Source organism: Chlorocebus sabaeus, chromosome 9 (assembly GCF_047675955.1).
Source record: "Chlorocebus sabaeus isolate Y175 chromosome 9, mChlSab1.0.hap1, whole genome shotgun sequence".
NCBI classification, from domain to species: domain Eukaryota; kingdom Metazoa; phylum Chordata; class Mammalia; order Primates; family Cercopithecidae; genus Chlorocebus; species Chlorocebus sabaeus.
Genome location: NC_132912.1, coordinates 28,072,221 through 28,092,743, shown reverse-complemented (window position 1 = coordinate 28,092,743; position 20,523 = coordinate 28,072,221). Strand labels below are relative to the sequence as shown.

The window sequence follows — 20,523 nt, the reverse complement described above, 5'->3', positions numbered from 1 at the left end:
TCAACTGACCCTTGACATATTTTAGTTTTGCTGTGATGCTTTTTTTTTCAGTTATAAAATATGCAAATTAAAAAATACTGCTTTTTATCTACTGGAAAATTTTATGAAATAATTTTATTGAAATGCTTCACCTGCGTGTTTGACAGTATCTATTGCATGTACCCAAATATAAGGTGAGATTTTTTTCCTCCTTAAAATTCTTTCTCAGAGAAGAGAGAACTGCTTTATATTTAAGTTCTTACAAAATCTCCTATAGGTAACTTTCTATTATTTCACTTACGCAAAAATATGTTGAATGGAGAAGGCACATTGTTGTCATATAACCTAAATTCAAAATTTTGAGGTATAGTTTTAGAGGCCACCGGACCGAATTATTTTTTAAAAAAGGACACTATTCATCAAGACAATGGGAGGAAAAAAAGGTTACAAAGAAGTTTAAGCCAGATTTAATTATTATTCCTTAGGGAAAGGTTGTGACCTCACATTTGCAAATGTTAAAGATACTTAAAGAGTAGCTTAGTGGTTCTGTTGTAGAAATAAAAACTATACAGTTACAGAACAAATAAAAAACTGATTAGTTTTATGTAAATTTCCCATGACACTATCTCACAAATAATCAAAAATATGCTACATCTTAAGCAGCTTATTTAGAAATGAAAATGATATATTTTAACTCTGAAATTTAAATTATTTATAAAATTATTGTAAATAAATAAAACAGTTTCATGAAATATGCAAGTAGGGCCCAAATCAAATATCTAAATTAATATATTTTACCTTATAGGTAATTCAAGGTATGTGTTCCTAACTAAACTGCAATTTAAATTTTAGAATCAGGCATGAGCATTTTATCAACATCTGTAAAAACCAATTAGATGTTTGAATTATTAATTAGACATAAACAAATGTTAATAATTAGATATGTATTTCGTTGTCACACTAAATGTTCATGTATTTATTTGGAAGAAAATGTGTTTTGGGTCTTTTCTTGGGCAAATAGGAGAGCCTTATATATAGGATTGCTTTATGTTGGGGCATATTCTGCATCATCTAAGATGATAAGACCTCTGGGGGCAGAGAGTTGTATGTTCTATAAGTTGTATCTCCAGTGACAAGCATAGTACTCTGAATATAAGAACTAAGTAAATTTGATTCTTAGGAACTTTGCCTTTAAAGAGGGTCTTAGTCAGTTTTGTACTGCTATAACAGAACACCACAGACTAGGCAATTTGTAATGAACCGAATTTTATTGGCTCACAGTTCTGGAGGCTGGGAAGTCCGAGATCAAGGAACCAGCATCTGATGAGGGCCTTCTTGCTGCGTCATCCATGGCAGACGGGCAAAGAGACGGAGTAGAAGACTGACTCATCTTCATATAATGAACCCATTCCCAAGATAATGAGCCCAGTCTTACAGTAATGGCATTAATCTATCTTTGAGGGCATACCCCTCATGGCCTAATAACCTCTCATTGGCCTCCACCTCCCAACACTCTTGCATTGGGGTTTAAGTTTCTGATACATGCTTTTTAGGGGACACATTCAAACCATAGCAAAGACCTAACTCAAGTGTTTACTTCTTTTCTGAAGACTTTCCTGATGTCTTCTTCCTCATTGGCAGGAATTGACCACTTCCCTTGCCATTGCCACAAGACTCTAACCTTGCCCTGGACTTACTAATAGACCTGTCTGTGCTTGTCTACTGCACTGCAAACTCCTGAGGACAGGAGCCGTGACTGATTTTTCTTAGATCTTTAGAACCTTGAGGAGTGTTTCATTCATGGCTACCATAAATGTTTACTGGAATCAATGAGTTTGAATGACTAAAGAGTGTAGAGTATCTCATTGTCTCAGTTGTTGCCCAGAGACCAAATAGATTTAGGTAAATTCTTAAAAAATATCTCCTGCTATCTAAACTGTCATCATTTGCCCTTTGAATCTCCACGACCCAAACCATTTGGATTTCACAAAATTCTTCACCATTAGAACTTTAGGAACTGAGTATAGGAGTATTTTAAAAAACATGTTAAAACACAGGCCCCATTTTATGCATGGCCAGAGATGGTTTCTAAGGCCCATATAATTCATTTGAGTGGAAGTAGTTGTCTGTATTACTTACCTTCATGGAGACTGCACATAGCTCTGGCCTGGTAGCTCCTTTAATCATGTCTTTAATTTCTGGTTGGCACTGTCCTGTCTTTTCTTGCTGTGGTCATGGTTACCAGATGTGGTAGTTGAAGGGAAGGGACAGCTCTTGTCGCTAGAGTGCCAAACTATGGTGGGATATTAGTTAGGATTGCATAAAACTAGTAAAACCCAGAAAACTCTGGTTTATGAGCTTCTGCTAACAGAAAAATTATTTTTTATAAAAACTTAAATATGGCATATTCCCACAAAATGTAAGCAGTACTTGGGTAAAGTTAACACTTTCCATATGTAAAAGACTAGCGTGGTTTTACTTCTGAGTATGGTATTGTATCCAGTTGCAATATATAGCTAAGCTATTGTTTTGACTTTGAACCATTGAATTGAAATGACATTTTCATTCTAGAAGAAGACATGTTAAGCAAAGGAGCGCCTACTCTGTGCCAGCCACAGGGCTGAATGCCGCCATGTGCATTGCTCTATCGAATTCTTACAACAACCGTGTTTGTCATATTTTTTTTGTATTAGCATTTTATTTTGAGATAATTGTAGATTTGTGTTATGATCCCATGTACCCCTCACCCACTTTCTTCCGATGGTAGCATCTTGCATAATTATAATAGAGTCTTGCAACTAGGAAATTGTCATTGGTACAATCCTTTGATCTTATTCAGATTTCACGTTTTATATGCACTCATTTGTGTGTGTCTCTGTGTGTTTGCGTATTTAGTGCTATGCAATTTTTTTTTTTTTTTTTTTTTTTTTTTTGAGATGGAGTTTCACTCTGTTGCTCAAGCTGGAGTCCAGTGGTGTGGTCTCGGCTCACTCCAACCTCCACCTCCAGGGTTCAAGTGATTCTCCTGCCTCAGCCTCCTGAATAGCTGGAATTACAGGCGTGTGCCCCCACGCTGGGCTACTTTTTGTATTTTTGGTAGAGGTGGGGTTTCACCACATTGGCCAGGCTGGTCTTGAACTCCTGACCTTAAGTCATCCGCCTGCCTCGGCCTTCCAAGGTGCCGGGATTATAGGCATGAGCCATTGTGCCTGGCCATGCTATGCAATTTTACCACACTTAAAGGTTACTATTTCTTTTTAAACACGTGAGAGAAACAAGGCTCGATTAAGTTACGTGAAATGCTCTAAGTATAGACTTTGAGTTTGAATCTAGCTCTGTTTGATTCACACTTTTGCTTTTTCAGTAATGATATGATTAATAATAGTAATAATTAATAATGACAATGACTAAAACTTACCGAGTTTCATATGAAACATATTGAGTACTTTTTATGTGACAGGGACTGTTCTAAGGTATTGAGTCATTTAGTCCTCCTGACAACTTTTATCATGTAAATTATATCACAGTTGAATTAGTCTCCGTAATTAAACTCTAAGTCACGTTACCAAGGAATAGGTAATTATTTTTACAGCTCCCCAAATCAATAATAAAATAATGAAATTCCACTCTCTCTTTACATAATTTCACGTTTTGACTTCCGACCTTAACCACTGATCTTGGCCATTGTTGATTACTTTCATATATATAATGAGACCTGTATTATTACAGATTGAGTTAGGTTGAGATACCTTACAAATAATTTTACTAAATTGTAAATAACAGCTGTTGTAGGCAGAATGCCAGAATCTTAAGGGAATAGATGTAAAACACCAAGAATACTTCAGAATGTAATTGAGAGAAGGTGTTTTTTTTTTTTTAAAGAGTGTTTTAGCTTTTTATTTTTATTTTTATTTTTTGCCAAATAAGGCCCCAGGAATGTTTAAATTTAATCAGATCTCCCAAGTTACGTATCTTAACTTTCAACGTGGTACCTAATGCCTTTGGTTGTGAGTTATCACTGATAAGCAAAATCAGCATGCTTCAGGAAGATAATAGATATACGAATCATCAGCCCGTAATTTACTATTCCTTGCTAGTTAAATCTCTTGTAAAGCTGTCCCCGTGATGAACAGCAGCACTTTTTCAGACCAAAAATAACAACAGTCCCATGTGTTGTAGGTCCCAGGAGGTCTTGGTGTTTTTGTAGACAGCAGACAAGAAATAAAAGGAATTTTGTCCTTTTTACCTCATGTAATCCCACTGGAAAATGAAACATGTGCTATGAGTTGATATTGACTCCTGCCAGGTCACCTCCCTAAAGAGTCTCGGGCAGGCACTGTTGCAACATTTCTTGGACAGGAGTGTTACGGGCTGTGATGGAGATGGATGGTTTATGTAGCACGCTACTGTGGAACACTGCACTACTGTCTGCCCCTAGGAAGTGTCTAGTGAGGACTCCACGAGTAACCCGCATCTGTTACTTTAACTCTTTCAGAGGGTATTACATAAACTGTACATCCCCCAATTGTAAACCAAGTTTTACGTAGCTTTTTTTTTTTTTTTTTTTAAATAGTTGACTATAGTAATGCAGAACCACGTATGATTTCTTTTCCCGTACTTTGTAGGACCTTCTTTTGGATGTTAGATAATGCAAGTATTTTTGAAACTATATGTTATTAGGAACTATTTGGACACTGCAAAACCCCTTTAATGGGCCACGCTATCAATTTTCTGTTCTTCTAAGGAAGTTTTTCCTATTCATGACTCATTTCACTCTTTGGCTTAGATTGAGGGAAATGTAATAATGATTAGGGAAAGGAATGTATGCGTTTTCTTCTTTTTCTGAAAACCTGTACACATTTTCTGTCTCGGGTTATGTAAACTTGGATGGCTGTAGAATGTTGACAACTGTGAGAGGTAAAAACGAGTCTGTTAATACATACCACTGCTTTGGAATTCAAAAACCAGAAAATTCCCCTTTGGTTCTTCGGAGAAGTGTTTAGCTTGATGGCCCGGAATACAAATCCAGTAAAATCGGTATGTTCCAGCTGTCATTTACACACACCTTAGGCAAAATTAATGAGATCACTCTAAGATTACACTTTGTGTTTTATTTTCATTTTATAGGTCTGTATGAGCTGTTGGCTGCTCTGCCAGCCCAGCTGCAGCCACATGTGGATAGCCAGGAAGACCTGACCTTCCTCTGGGATATGTTTGGTGAAAAAAGCCTGCATTCATTGGTAAAGGTAAACCATGCTGATGTCAGATTCTCTTTGCGAAAAGCATATGGAAAAATATTTGGGGCACCACCAAGTAAACCAGAGATCAAATTGTTGCTCTCTGAAAACAAAACAGCCTTGTTCCATTCACCGACGGGCGTGGAAGTTGTTAAAGATTCTACCAAAAATACATAGATGATTTCACTTAATGGTGGTGAGCTGGCTCTGTATACTAATGTAGCAACCATGTGGTCACCCCCTTGTTTAGAGAAAGAATATGAAATAGTAGCAGGAAGGTTTAGACTCTTTTACGGTCAACATTCATGAGCTGGAATTTAACTTAAATAAATGTTCACAGCAAAAATTAGAAGGAATCTATTTTCTGAGGTCAAGGATGGCAGCAGTTCAGTAGCCACATTAATTTAAAATAATTTCCTTTAACAAAGTCAACTGAAATTCTAGTAAGCTGTTTCTTTTATTGGCAGCACTCCATTGAAGTGGTATTTTGTATATAAATACACTGAAGCCGAATGCGAGTAAAAACAGTTTTTGGAGACAGTTTTAGTAAAGCATCATGCCATGAAAATGATCAGCCAGCAGAAATCGGGTCTGGCCATACAGCAACATTGGGAGTGATCAGAACTCCTAAAATAGTAAAATGAGAACAAGAAGCTTACTGGAAAATATGCCACTTGTGCTTCTGGAAATATGAATTGCATTTTCTCTCATCTAACTCGAGCTGAAAGAACTTCAGAGTCTTTCTGGAGTTTGTGAGGAGGTAGAAACCAGCGCCTCAATGATAACCAGACCTGTATTTTTAAATTCAGCGAAATTTGTTATGGTTGCCTGTCATGATAAGAGGCTTTTAATTGATATAGAGTATTCGAAAATGAGCAACTTCTGAGCTGCAATTGCTTTACAGAACAGGATTCCTATATATTTTTTCTTGTCGAATTTACTGAAATTTGTGTACTTCCAGCAGTGACAGTTCTTGAAATGGAAGTGTTGGTATGTGGCATTTCCCTGGCAGTACATTTAAAGACTACGTTTATTTGTTCATTTCTTTATTTTTTCATAACAATGTAATTTCCACGGCATCCTTGTGCTCTAATTAATAGTTGCCCTCTGGAGGTTTATTCGGCATGGTCTTGGGATTATGACTGATGACGTCTGTGACTTGGTAATACAATCATAAAAATATTTTCATGTTGAATGTATGGAAGTTGGATAGCTATGGGTTTATTTAGATTGAGTTGACCTTTTGATAGAAGGAATAAAATAAATTTGAGATGGCATCATCATCCTTTAATCATTAAATAGGCATGCCTCCAAACAATGGATGCATATTCCTTTGTATGTATTTACAACATAGCTACTATCTCAGTTTCCTTACCTATAAAATTAAAGTTATACTATCTGTTTACAAGGTTGTGTGTGAGTTTCAAATAAAATAGTGAAGATCTGAGTTTTTGGGTAGTTATATAATGGGGTTAGGCAAATTTAAGTAGGCATTATGAAGTATTGAGGAAAAAGTTAATTATCGTAGCATGCTAAGGATCAAAAAGGAACTACAGAGATGGTTGTTATTTCTATTAAAAGAATGAAACTAATGCATAAAACAAATTCTTAGTTACACTGGCTTGAGTTTTAAGCTGAGGCTGTTTTTCAAAGTATATGTCAATACTAAGTGGTTAGAAAGCACAGCGGAGGGTATTGATATCTGATTTCATAAAAACAGTGGAGCAAATAAGCTCATGTTGCTAGTATTTAGATAGCACAATAACACATGTACTATTCTAAATGTTTTCCAGTAATTGCTATAAAATGTATTTTCAAAATTAGTTTTATTACGTACCTCTAGTACATTCTCAATGTCTTAATAGTTCCTGCCACCCCCAACTTTTATCAGACACAGACCTCAAGTGTGTCCTTTGACTGACCCATTCTATTCGTTTTCAAGTATGTAAAGTCTACAATGCTTTCAGGAGGCAGGCTCCTGGGACTGGAGATTTAAACAGCTGGAACAAACCGCTTAGCTGTATTCCAAGCGTGTCTGTTTAAGCTTGAAGGAATAGAAGGCTTCAGCTTTTGTACGTAGATCTTGGTAGAGCTGAAAGAATTCGTTTGAAAAGATTTGTGGTAGAGTGAATCAAAATTGCTTTGGTTTTATGCTCTTCTGCCTGCAGTCGAAGCTGTTAGGATGTGATTTAGAACTGAGTGAACACAAAACTTGATTTTATTCTAGCACAGAATTTTCATAGTTGTTATCGTGTGTGTGTGTGTGTGTGTGTGTGTATGTGTGTTTAAATGGGCTGAGTGCAGTGGTTCACAACTGTAATCCCAGGCCACGAGTTCAAGACCAGCCTGGGCAGCATAGCAAGACCCTCTCTCTAAAAAAAATTTAAAAAAAATATATAAAAAAAATAAAAATTAGCCAGGCATAGTGTGGCATGACTGCAGTCCTAGTCACTCAAGAGGCCGATGTGGGAGGATCGCATGAGCCTGGGAGGTCAAGGCTGCAGTGAGCTGAGATCACACTACTGTGCTCCAGTCTGGATGACAGAGACCTTGTCTCTTAAAAAAATGTTTGGGGGCAGGCTGTAAATCAAAACACAATTTTAAATACATACACCTCTTTGGACTAGGGAAAAATATACTTATAAAGAGGAAGTTTGGGTAATACAGTCTCTGTGACAGGTTCAGCCATCTTGGGGTATTGGGCTACAGGGCAGGTATGTGTAGGCTGTGAGCTTGTCACTAAAAATGAAATATGGTGATCCTCTAGGGTGTTAGCTGAGGATGCTTTTGAAAAGAAAAACTCCTGAATAGAAAAGTTGAAGAACCATAAAAACGGTGAGCATGAGGCTTTAGAAGTATCAGGGGAAGATGATACTGAGAGAATGCCTGGGAAGTCTCATATTGATATGGTTTAGCTGTGTCCCCATCCAAATCTCATCTTGAATTGTAGCTCCCTTAATTTATATGTGTTGTGGGAGGGATCCCACGGGAGATAATTGAATCATGGAGGTGGTTTCCCTCATACTCTTCTCATGGTAGTGAATACGTCTCACAAGATCTGATGGTTTTATAAGAGGAAACCCCTTTTGCTTGGCTTTCATCTTCTCTTGCCTACCACGATGTAAGATGTGCCTTTTGCCTCTGCCGTGATTGTGAGGCTTCCCCAGCCACATGGAACTGTGAGTCCATTAAACCTCTTTTTCTTTGTAAATTACCCAGTCTCAGGTATGTCTTTATCAGCAGCGTGAAAACTGACAAATACACATTATCTGTGGGATGGAAATACATTGTTTATGAGGGTGAGAATAGAAGGATATCAGAATTCACATGAACTAGGGAATGGTTCATCCAGGACCCATCTCTTGCAAATATCCAGGACCATATATTTTGTATCTCAACCTCATTTCTAGATTTAGTTTCTATTCTTGTGGGTTCTTTTTTCCTATTGAGATCTCTTTACTTATTATACATGTTATTTTTTTTTAGTTATGTTTGTGTGTGTTTTTGTAATCTGGTTTAAGTTCATTTTAAAACAAGATATGGCATAAAAACTTACTTAAATACTTCCTTCCTTCCTTCCTTCCTTCCTTCCTTCCTTCCTTCCTTCCTTCCTTCCTTCCGTCCGTCCGTCCGTCCGTCCGTCCGTCCGTCCTTCCTTCTTTCTTTTTCTTTGAGACAGAGTTTTGCTCTGTCACCCAGGCTGGAGTGTAATGGTACAATCTTGGCTCACTGCAACCTCTGCCTCCTAGGTTCAAGTTGTTCTCGTGCTTCAGCCTCCTAAGTAGCTGGGACTACAGCCGCCTGTCACCAGGCCTGGCTAATTTTTGTATTTTTGGTAGAGATAGGGTTTCGTCATGTTGGCCAGGCTGGTCTTGAATCCTGACCTCAAGGGATCCACCTGCCTTGGCCTCTCCAAGTGTTGGGACTACAGGTGTAAGCCACTGCACCCGGCCTATGTTTCTTTTAAATAAGGTTGTAGTTCTGTTTCCTCCAGAAATCTTTGTTTTTAACTCACAACTATGTTAGATTTCTAGGATAAGAATATGGAATTGTTAGTACCTTTTAAATAGTTGTGTTATGTTTTCCCCTACCCTTTAAAATAATTGTGTGTATATTTGGGAACAGGAGGAAAAAAATGTAGCAATCTCAATTTTATTCTTTTTGGCATATTAAAGTATTTCAACAAACCCAAATTGATATTTTCCAGATAATTTTCCTCATATGATTGAATTATTGTGTGTGTTTCTGTGATTTCAGCCTTATACAAGTAATGATAAATACTCAGACCCCTGTAACATCTGGTTACATTGTTTTAACTTTACATATTTTTTAATTTTGGGGGTTACAAAGTAGGTATATATTTTTATGGAGTATACAATAATTTTGATACCAGCATACAATGCATAATAATCACACCAGGGTAAATGGGGTATCCATCACCTCAAGCATCTATTTAACTTTGAGGTTTGATGGACTGATTGATATTATTTGTTGAGTACGTACTCTATGCCAGTTACTATATGGACTACTAGGGCTAAGATGTCCAACTTGGTGGGCACAATCCCTTGCCTGTAGGGGCTCCAGTCTCCCAAAGAGTTTATAAATGAAGGGATGGATAATTACAGTATTCTAAGATAGGTCTCATTTGGAACTTTTTAGGAGAGACACAAGGTACCTCACTCAATACTGGCCTCAGGTGGGGGTTGGGGGTGCGGTTCATGGAGGATTTGGTATCTTAAGCTAGAACCTGCATTTGGAATGGTAGTTGCTCAGGTTAGACTGGGTGTGGTGGCTCATGCCTGTAATCCCAGCACTTTGGGAGGCTGAGGCAGGTGGATCACTTGAGGTCAGCAGTTCGAGACCAGCCTGGCCAACATGGTGAAACCCTATCTCTACTAAAAACATAAAAATTAGCCAGGCATGGTGGCACATGCCTATAATCCCAGCTACTTGGGAGGCTGAGGCACGAGAATTGCTTGAACCTGGGAGGCAGAGGTTGCAGTGAGCCAAGATCGTGCCACTGCACTCCAGTCTGGGCGACAGAGTGACATTCCGTCTCAAAAAAAAAAAAAAAAAAAAAAAAAAAAAAAGAGTTGCTCAGGTTAGAGTTTATGGGATGGATCAGGGCATGGGATGTCAGGCAGAAGGAATAATAAATGCAAACACCTGGAGGCAAGACCGAGTCGTCCACCTTTAGGATGGAGGTCGACAGATTGTTTTGGCTGATCTGTGACACCAGGAAGGCTGTGGGCAGCCGAGGGTGGTGGGAGAGATGAACAGCGACCTATTCTTGAATGGCTTTGTAAATGACAGAAGGTGAATGGACTTTCTTCTAAGAGAGTGGGAACCATTTCATGGAAGGGTTTTAAGGAGAGAAGAGTGAAGATATCAGGTTTTTCTTTTAGAGGTAAACTGTGAAGATTGGATGGGACATGAGATTTCCAAGTCAGAGATGATGTTGGCAAAGTGTTGGAAGAGCCTTACCTGCCTGTGGGCTGTTCATTAAAATATGAAACTGTCGTGTTGTAAGCCACCACCAACTATTGTTTATGCCAGGCCATTGAGGGTTGGAAGAGGGCACCAGGAGACCTGTATAAGCTGAAAGATACCAGGTACCTGTTCTTACATATTTTGACCATCTCCTCAGAGGAGATGAGAAGTAATTTTAGTTTTGGTTATGTTTGTTTGATATCTGGGGCGTAATCAAATAGAGCACCTATTGGATATATGAGTCTTTTTTTTTTTTTTTTTTTTTTGAGACGGAGTCTCAGTCTGTCACCCAGGCTGGAGTGCAGTGGTGTGATCTTGGCTCACTGCAGCCTCCGCCTCCCATGTAGCAGGATTCTCCTGCCTCAGCCTCCCGTGTAGCTGGGATTACAGGCGCTCACCACCACACCTGGCTAATTTTTGTACTTTTAGTAGAGACGGGGTTCCACCATGTTGGCCAGGGTGATTTCGAACTCCTGACCTCAGGTGATCCACCTGCTTCGGCCTCCCAAAGTGCTGGGATTACAGGCGTGAGCCACCGTGCCTGGCCTGGATACGTGAATATTGAACTGAGGATGATTATGTTCTAGGTTGGAGAGAATAGATTTGGGAGTAGGGCTGCCGGATAAAATATGGGACATCCTGTTACAGTTGAATTTCAGATATGCAATGAATAGTCTTTGTTATAAGTGTGAACCATGCAATATTTGTGTTTTCACTACTGAAATCTGGCAACTCTATTTGGGAGTCATCAATGTTTAGAAGGTAACATTCTTTTGGGAACAGATTTATTGAGATGTATATTTCACTTACTGTCCAATCACCCACTTAAAACGTACAATTTAGTGGTTTCTGGTACATTCACAGGGTTGTGCAACCATTGCCAAAATCAATTTTATTGATTTTTATTTATTTTGTTATTTTCCTGTCCCCACAATCAATTTTAGAACCTTTTTATCACCTCAAAAAGAAATCCTTCACCCCTAGCCATCACTCTTCAATCCTTGCATTCTCTCTCCTATCCCATCCCTAAACAACTGCTAATCCACTTTCTGTCTTTGTGTATTTGCCTATTCTGGACATTTCATTTAAATAGCATTATCCATGGCTTTTTTGTAACTGGCTTCTGTCACTTAGCTTAATGTTTTCAAGGCTCACCCAGATTATAGCACATATCAGCACTTAATTCCTTTTTATGACTGAATAACATATGGATATGCCAAACTTCATCATCCTTTCATCCATGGATGGACATTTGGATTGTTTCTGCCTGTTGGCTGTTATGGTGATGCTACTAAGAACATTTGTGTATAAGTTATTGCTTAGATGTGTATTTTCACTTCTCCTGGGTATGTTTCTAGGAGAGGAATTGCTGGGTTAAATAGTAACTCTTAAGTTTTTATGAAGACCTGTTAGACTTTTTTCCTAAGTGGCTGAACCATTTTATATTCCTGCCAGCAATGTATAAGGGTTCTGATTTCTCTATATCTTCACCAACACTTGTTTTTATCTGACTTTTTTATTTTTACTATCTTGGTGGGTATGAAGTGATACCTCATTGTGATTTTGATTTTCTTTTTCTAGATGTCTAAATAATGTTAACCATCTTTTCATGTGCTTATTGGCTATTTGTATGTCTTTGGAGAAATGTCCAATTGGATCCCTTGCCCATTTTTTCTCCCATTGGTTTCTTTTTAATTAATAAACTTTACTTTGTAGAACTGTTTTAGATTTACAGAAAAATTGAGCAGATGGTACAGATAGCTCCCATATCCCCCTTCTCTCCTTCCCAGTTTCTCTTATTACTTACCTCTTGCATTGGCATGGTACATTTGTCAATTAACGAACCAATATTTGTTGATACATCATTATTAACTGAACTCCATTGTCTACATTAAGGTGTATTCATTGTGTTGTATAGTTCTAGGTTTTGACGAATGCATTATGTCTTGTATCTATTATTACATTGTCATGAAGAATAGTTTTACCTTTCCAAATCTCCTGTGCTTCACCTGACCTCCCTCCGCAGCTCAGCAATCACTGATAGTTTTACTGTCTGAATAGTTTTGCCTTTTCCAGAAGGTCATATCATTGGAATCATACAGTCTGTAGCCTTTTCAGATTGGCTTCTTTTACCTACTAATAAGCATTTAGGGCTCCATCAAGTCTTCTCATGGCAACATAGCTCATTTCTTTACTTTGTATCGCTGAATAGGATTCAGTTGTAGATAAGTACCATAGTTTGTTTCTCCATTAACCTTTTGAAGGGCATGTTCATTGCTTCCAGTTTTGAGCAGTTACAGGTAAACATTCTATAAACATTTGTGTGCAGGTTTTTGTGTAGATGTAAGTTTACAACATTTTGGATAAATATCAAGGAGCACAATTGCTGAATCGTGTGGTAAGACTATCTTTAGCTTTTTAAGAAACTGCCGGCCAGGTGTGGTAGCTCATGCCTGTAATCCCAGCACTTTGGGAGACCGAGGTGGGAAGATCATGAGGTCAGGAGATAGAGACCATCCTGGCTAACACTGTGAAACCTCATCTCCACTAAAAATACAAAAAATTAGCCGGGCGTGGTGGTGGTCGCCTGTAGTCCCAGCTACTCAGGGGGCTGAGGTAGGAGAATGGTGTGAACCCAGGAGACGGAGCTTGCAGTGAGCTGGGATGGTGCCACTGCACTCCAGTCTGGGTGACCGAGTGAGTCTCAAAACAAAAAAAAAAACAAAACTCATTGTCAAACCCAAGGTCACCTAGATATTCTCGTGTTATCTTCTAGGAGTTTTACAGTTTTGTGTTTACATTTAGCTATATTGTCCACCTTGAGTTCTGTGTCTAGATTAAAATGTCTGCATATGAATATCCAATTGTTTTAGCATCAGTTGTTGAAAAGACCATTCTTTTTCTGTTGAATTGCCTTTACTCCTTTGTCAAAGATTAGCTTTTATTTGTGTGGGTCTATTTTTGGGCTACTATATTCCATTATCTATTTGTTTATTCTTTCGTCAACACATGCTGTCTTGATTACCTTAGCTTTATAGTTAGTTTTGAAGTAGGGTAGCGTCAGCTCTCAGACTTAGTTCTTTTTTGATATTGTGTTGACTATTCTGAATCTTTTGCCGTGTCATATAAACTTCATAATCAGTTTTTCATGTCCACAAAATAATCTGCTGCGATTTTGATTGGGACTGTGTATTCTATAGCTCAATTTGTGAAGAGATGACATCTTAGTAACATTGTGTATTCCTGACCATGAACATGGAATATTCCTCAATTTATTGAGATCTTCTTTGATTTCTTTTACCACAGTCTGTGTTTTCCTTATTTAGATTCTCTACACACTATATTTTGTTAGATTTATACCTAAATGTTTTATTATTTTTGGTACTATGGCTTTGGAGTGGTATTATATTTTTAATTTCAAGTTTCATATATTTCCTGTATACCTGTTCAGCACTGGTATACAGGAAAGCAATTGATTTTTGGATATTAAGCTTCTATTCTGCATCCTTGCTATAATCGTTTACTTGTGGCCAAAGGTGTTTTGCTGTTGTTGTTGATTCTTTGGGATTTTCTACATAGATACTTATCTCATCTGTAAACAAAGACTGTTTGTTTGTTTGTTCTCAATCTGTATATATCTTTTTTTGTCTTGTCTTATAGCATTAGCTAGGAATTCTCATGTAGTGTTGAATAGCTGTGGTGAAAAGGCATCTTTTCTTTATACTGATCTTAGGGAAAATAATCTAGTTTATCATCATTAAGTATGATTTTAGCTGTAGGTATTTTATACATGTTCTTTGTCAAGTTGAGAAATTCTTTCTATTTCTAGTTTGTTCAGAGTTTTTATTGTGAATGGGTACTGATTTATTTATTTTATTTTATTTTTTAAGACAGAGTCTCACTTTGTCACCCAAGCTGCCTCCGGGGTTCAGGCAATTCTCGTGCCTCAGCCTCTCGAGTAGCTGGGATTACAGGCATGCACCATCATGCCTGGCTAATTTTTGTATTTTTAGTAGAGACAGGGTTTCACCATGTTGGTCAGGCTGGTCTTGAACTCCTGACCTCAAGTTATCCACCTGCCTTGGCTTCCCAAAATGCTGGGATTATAGGCATGAGCCACTGCTCCCAGCCTTAAAAAATATTTTTGCTTCTATTGATGTGATCATATGATTTTCTTGTTTAGCATATTGATGTGATTGATTACAGTAATTTACTTATGAATGTTTAACTAGATTTTGCAGACCTGCAATGAATCTTACTTGGTCGTGGTATTGGTTGAAGATTCCTTATCCAAAAGACTTGGGATCTGAAAGAAGTGTTTTAGATTTTAGATTGTTTTGAATTTTGGAATATTTGCAGATTCTTAACTAGTTAAGCATCCCTGATTTGAAAGTCCAGAATCCCAAAGTGCTCCGGTGAGCATTTCATTGAGCATCATGTCCATGTCAGCACTCAAAAAGTATCAGATTTTGGAGCATTTCAGATTTCAGAGCATTTTTGGATTTCAGGTTTTTGGATTTGGGATGCTCCATCTGTATGTAATTAATTTGATCTATTGTTGGGTTCAACTTATTAATATTTTGTTGAGTTTTTTTGCATCTCTGATTATAAGAATGGTTAGTCTGTAATTCTCCTTCCTTGTCATGTCTTTGCCTGGTTTTGATAATAAGATAATGCTGGCCTCATAGAATGAGGTAGGAAGTGTACTCTGCTTGCTGTTTTCCTTTTCTTTCTAGAAGAGATTGCAGAGAATTGGTATAATTTCTCCCTTAAGTGTTTTGTAGAATTCACCAGTGAAGCCATCTGGACCTAGTGCTTGCTGTTTTGTAAGTTAACCAGTTACTGATTCAATTTCTTTCATAAATATAGGCTCATTCAGATTTGTGTTTCTCCTTTTGTGAGTTTTTGTCACTATTGTCTTTCAAGGAATTGTGTATATCATCTAACTTATCAAATTTGAGGGCATAGAGTTGTTCATCAGGATTCTTTATTGTCCTTGGCATCAGTACTGTTGACTCCTCTTTCATTTCTGATATTTGTAATTTGTATCTTGTCTCTTTTTTTCCCTGGCTATAGATTTGTCAATTTTATTAATCATTTAAAAGAACTTGTTTTTGATTTTGTTGATTTTTCTCTGTTGTTTTCCTGTTCCAGTTTCATTGATTTTTGCTCTCATTGTCTGATTTCTTTTCTTCTACTGGCTCTTCTTTTTCTGGTTTCCAAAGGTTACAAAGTTAGATGATCAATTTTAGATTTTTCTTTCTTTTGAATGTATTCTTTCAATGCTATAAATTCTAACCACTGCTTTTGCAGCATCTCACAAGTTTTAGCAAGTTGTATTTTCATTTTCACTTAATTTAAAATATTCTTGAGAATTCTTCTTTCACCCATGTGTTATTTAAAATGTTGTCTAATTTCCAAATATTTAGAGATTTTCCTGCTGTCTTTCTGTTACTGATTTCTAGTTTAATTCCATGTAGTCTGAAAACACATGCTGTATGGTTTTTGTTCGTTTAGATTTAAGTTGTGTTTAATGGTCCAGGATGTGGTCTATCTTGTCGAATGGTCTATGTGAGCTTGAGAAGAATGTGTATACTGCTGTAACTGGATAAAGTATTCCATAAATGTCAGTTAGATTTAGTTGGTAGATGGTGCTGCTCAATTCAACTGTCTCCTTACTGATTTTTTTTTTTTTTTTTTTTTTGCCTGCTGGATCTGTCAATTATGGACTGATAGCGGGTATTGAGGTTCCAAGTATAATAGTGACTTTGTGAATTTCTCTGCAGTTTTATCAGTTTTGCTTTATGTATTTTGATGCTTTCTTGTTAGGTGCATACACATTTAGGATTGTTATGTCTTTTTGGGGAATTGATGCCCTTTTCATTAGGTAATACCTTTATCTTTGATAATTTTTCTAGTTCTGCCAATTTGCCGTGTTGGAAATTGACATATGTACTCCATCTTTTTTGGGTTAATGTTAGTGTATCTTTCTCTATTTTTTTCTTTTCATTTGTCTGTATCTTTATATTCAATGTGAGTTTTTTATAGACAACATATAGTTGGGAGGTGGGTCTTCCTTTTTATCCATTCTGACAGTCTCTGTTTTTTAATTGGTATATTTAGACCATTCACATTTGAAGTGTCTATTGATATAGTTGGTTAAGATTTACCATGTTTACAGCTGATTTCTGTTCACTGCACTTGTTATTTTTTAAGATTTTAATTATCCTGTCTTTTCCTTCCTTCTCTGTTTTTAGTTGACCACTTTATATTATTCCATTTACTGTCTTCTTTTATCATATCAATTATACTTATTTTTTTTTCTTTTTGTGCTTGTCTTACAGTTAGCAACACACATTTACAACAAATACAGGTTTGTGTTTTTTTTGAGACAGGGTCTTGTTCTGTCTCCCTGGCTGGAGTGCAGTAGTGTTATCTTGGCTCATCACAGCCCTGATTTCCTGGGCCCAAGTATTCCTCCCACCTCTCAACTTCCCAAGTAGTTGGAAGAGTAGCTGGAACTACAGGCATGTGCCACCATTCCCAGCTAACTTTTTTTTTCTATTTTTTATAGAGACAGGGTTTTGCTATGTTACTTAGACTGGTCTCGAGCTCGTGGACTCAAGTGATCCTCCCGCCTTAGCCTCCTAAAGTGCTGGGATTACAGGCATGAGCCACCATGCCTGACCTAGTTCTATTTTCAGATAACACTGTCATTTCACAGGTAGTGCAGGTAACTTATAACAGAGTATTCTCAATTCCCTTTTTCCTATTTCTTATAACATTGCTGTTATTCATTTTACTTGTGCCTGTGCTAATGTAATCCCCCAGTACATTGCTAATATTATTACTCTGAACAGTTATCTATTAGATCAATTAAGAATAAAACAAATAAAATTTTTTGCTTTGTTTCTTCTCTGATGTCCTTCCTTTTTTTTTAATGTAGATCCGAGGGTCTGACCTACATCATTTTCTTTCTCTCTGACAAACTTCCTTTTTAACACTTCTTACAAGGCAGGTCTACTGGTGGCAAATTCCTTGAGTTTTTGTTTGTCTGAAAAAGTTTTTATTTCTCCTTGACTTTTGAAGTGTAATTCCATTAGATACAGAAGTCCAGACTGGCATTTTTTTTTTTTTTCTTTCAACACTTAAAATATTTCAGTCCACTCTCTTTTCGCTCGCATAGTTTCTGATGAGAAGCCTGAAGTAATTCTTACCCTTGTCCTCTAGAGCTAAAGTATTTTTTCCCTCAAGCTTCTTTCAAGATGTTTGCTCTCTAGCAGTAGACTTTAATGGGCTTTACTTCTGAACTTGAAAACTTTACAAATTCAACTAAGGTGAACTTTGCTTACTATTTTGGTCCTTTTCACTCAAAGACATGGAAGCCTCATCAGAGGCCTCCGTATTCCTCAGAAGATGATATCATGATAATGTTATGATTAATCTTTTTTCTTTTCCCCTACAAATAGAAAAATCCTTTGTCTATCAGCCTATTGTAAACCACAAGAGTACATATCGTGGGACTTGGAAGTGCCATGATAATCTCTTAATTGCCTACCCCTTTACTTTAATAAAGATGAACACTTTTTTTTTTTGGGTAAGATACATTCCTAGTTTTATTAGCCATAATTTAAAAGGAATGCCCACTATTTAATATCAAGAGTAATTTTTAAATTCAAAATACAATTTATCTTCTTAAACATGCCCTGAGGTCTTGTTTTGAATGAAACCTATGAAGTCGTGGGCATATTAGTCACCCAGTAGAAGTGAAGTATGAGAGATGACACTTAGTGGGAGTTTATTTTGAATCTCCATATTAATATGAATTTGTAAAGTTAAATTAATGTGCATGAATTTAGGTTGAATTCTGAAAGGGAAAGTCTTCCTTAATCTTGAATCTGAATAAATCCTGAACAGAGGCTCACAGAGCAACCTGTAAACGAGAATATACTTTTAAAATTTTATTTCTCCAATCTGGAAATTTCAGAAGGTGAAAACCAGTTTTTGAAGGTAATTCTTGATCTTCATCTTTCAATAACCCAGATTTTCTTACTAAAATTAGCACTATGAGATTTCCGTAGAAAGTAGTTATTTCCAGTATAATCGATCCTGTCAAGCTATTTTAAGAAGAGGGATAATTTTATCGAGGAATGGTTTTATAAACTCTTTTTGGTTCAAGCACTTTTAAGTTCCTCTCTTCTTTTAATCTAGAAGCAACAAAAAAGCATCATACTTGCGGGGAAAAGGTGATATTTACATGGTAGTGAATCAGATTCAAGGCTGAAGAACTGTTAATATTTTATAAGATACTCATGGCATAGGCCCCTTTAGAAACAAATAGTGCTGTTTGGGGAGGGGAGAGGTGGTATTAAGTTTAGAGAGTAAACCCAATGGGGAGGTTATGTTACTTGCCTCTGACATATCATTTGCTTTGGGTGGGAGGAAAAAGAAAAAGACAGCCAGACATTGCGAATGATCCATGGCCACCTGGTCTGACAGAGCGGAGACTTGGGTAGCAGCAGCTGGTAACGCTCCTCGGCCTATCAAAGGTAATTGTCAGGGCAGCTCTGTTGGAAAAGCCAGATGAAGTTATGTCTTACGTTATAGTTTACATTTTTTCAGGCACAGAAACATGTAAAGTCTGCTGTAGAATTCCTGAGACCCTGAGTAAATTGTTGCCTTTGTAATTCATACTCTAAAAATGGTGGCCATATGTCGCCCTTTTTAGAGATTTACTTGAGAGTAAGAATGAGAAAATAGGAGCCAGATTTGTGAATATTTAGTGCGGCTGTGTCCTCCCGCGTGGTCTGCATTTATGTAATGTAACAGTCAAGTTATTGTGAGATTTACATGGTGCTTCAAATATACTTAGCTTCAGAACAACCATCTTATATTTATTCATAATTTCATAATGGGAAGCCTATATGCTTTACCAGAATGAATGTGGGGAATTTCTTACCTAGAAATCCCTGACTTAAGAACAGTTCATTCATTAGAATGTGTGGAATCAGGAAATTTGTAACACTTATTTCCCTTTTTGGGCAATTCCTGCTGTTCTCTAATTCCAGAGAATAGGAATTCCAGTAGGGAAATGTCTAGCTTCTCTAGGTATTATACCTAACAGTGGAGTCTCTGGACTACAGATATGTGCATTTCCCACTGCAGTAGGTCTTAACCAAATTGCTCTACTAAGTGATTTGACTGGCTCAGTGAAATGTGTATTTACAATTCTAGGACCTTGGGTCATCTCCCTTTATCACCTCCATTTCTGGATTGTGCTGTTTTTGGATATCTGACTTTAATACCATGGCAGGTGGCAATTGCCACAAAGGTGTTGGGCAGTGCATTGTGGTCCTGACATTCCCAGTTGGTTCTCAAAGTCCATTTCCCACAGCAAATTGCAGAACCATTGGCAGCAAATAAATCTCCAATGTTTGTTTTCATCTATAGTAAAATGATTTTAAAACGTCACAGTTATTGCCATCTACAACTTCCTTGGAGCCTGTCCTTGTTTTATTTGATGTAAATTATTTTTAAAATATAGAACTGAATTGTAATAATTTCAACATAGGGGGTTTTCTCTCTCTCTCTCTCTTTTTTTTTTTTTTTCTGAGATGGAGTCTTGCTCTGTCACCCAGGCTGGAGTGCAGTGGTGCGATCTTGGCCCACTGCAACCTCCACCTCCCGAGTTCAAGCAATTCTCCTGCCTCTGCCTCCTGAGTAGCTAGGACTACAGGCACCTGCCACCATGGCCAGCTAATTTTTGTATTTTTAGTAGAGATAAGGTTTCACCATTTTGGCCAGGCTGGTCTCGAAC

The 20,523-nt window shown here is 37.3% G+C and overlaps 1 protein-coding gene across 4 annotated transcripts in view; it reads left to right on the top strand.

The window, feature by feature from the left end:
• Positions 1 to 20,523, top strand: part of MPP7 (MAGUK p55 scaffold protein 7) — a 251,961-nt gene that overhangs the window by 100,200 nt on the left and 131,238 nt on the right. For 2 of the 4 annotated variants that reach the window (XM_008002649.3, XM_073018823.1), the window contains one exon: positions 5,107 to 5,225. The exons of 1 other annotated variant lie outside the window; for it this stretch is intronic. In XM_008002649.3, the coding sequence (XP_008000840.1) occupies positions 5,107 to 5,225 (119 nt within the window). The remainder of the gene's footprint in view (positions 1 to 5,106; positions 5,226 to 20,523) is intronic. One more of the 4 variants, XM_073018824.1, reaches the window with a different exon arrangement.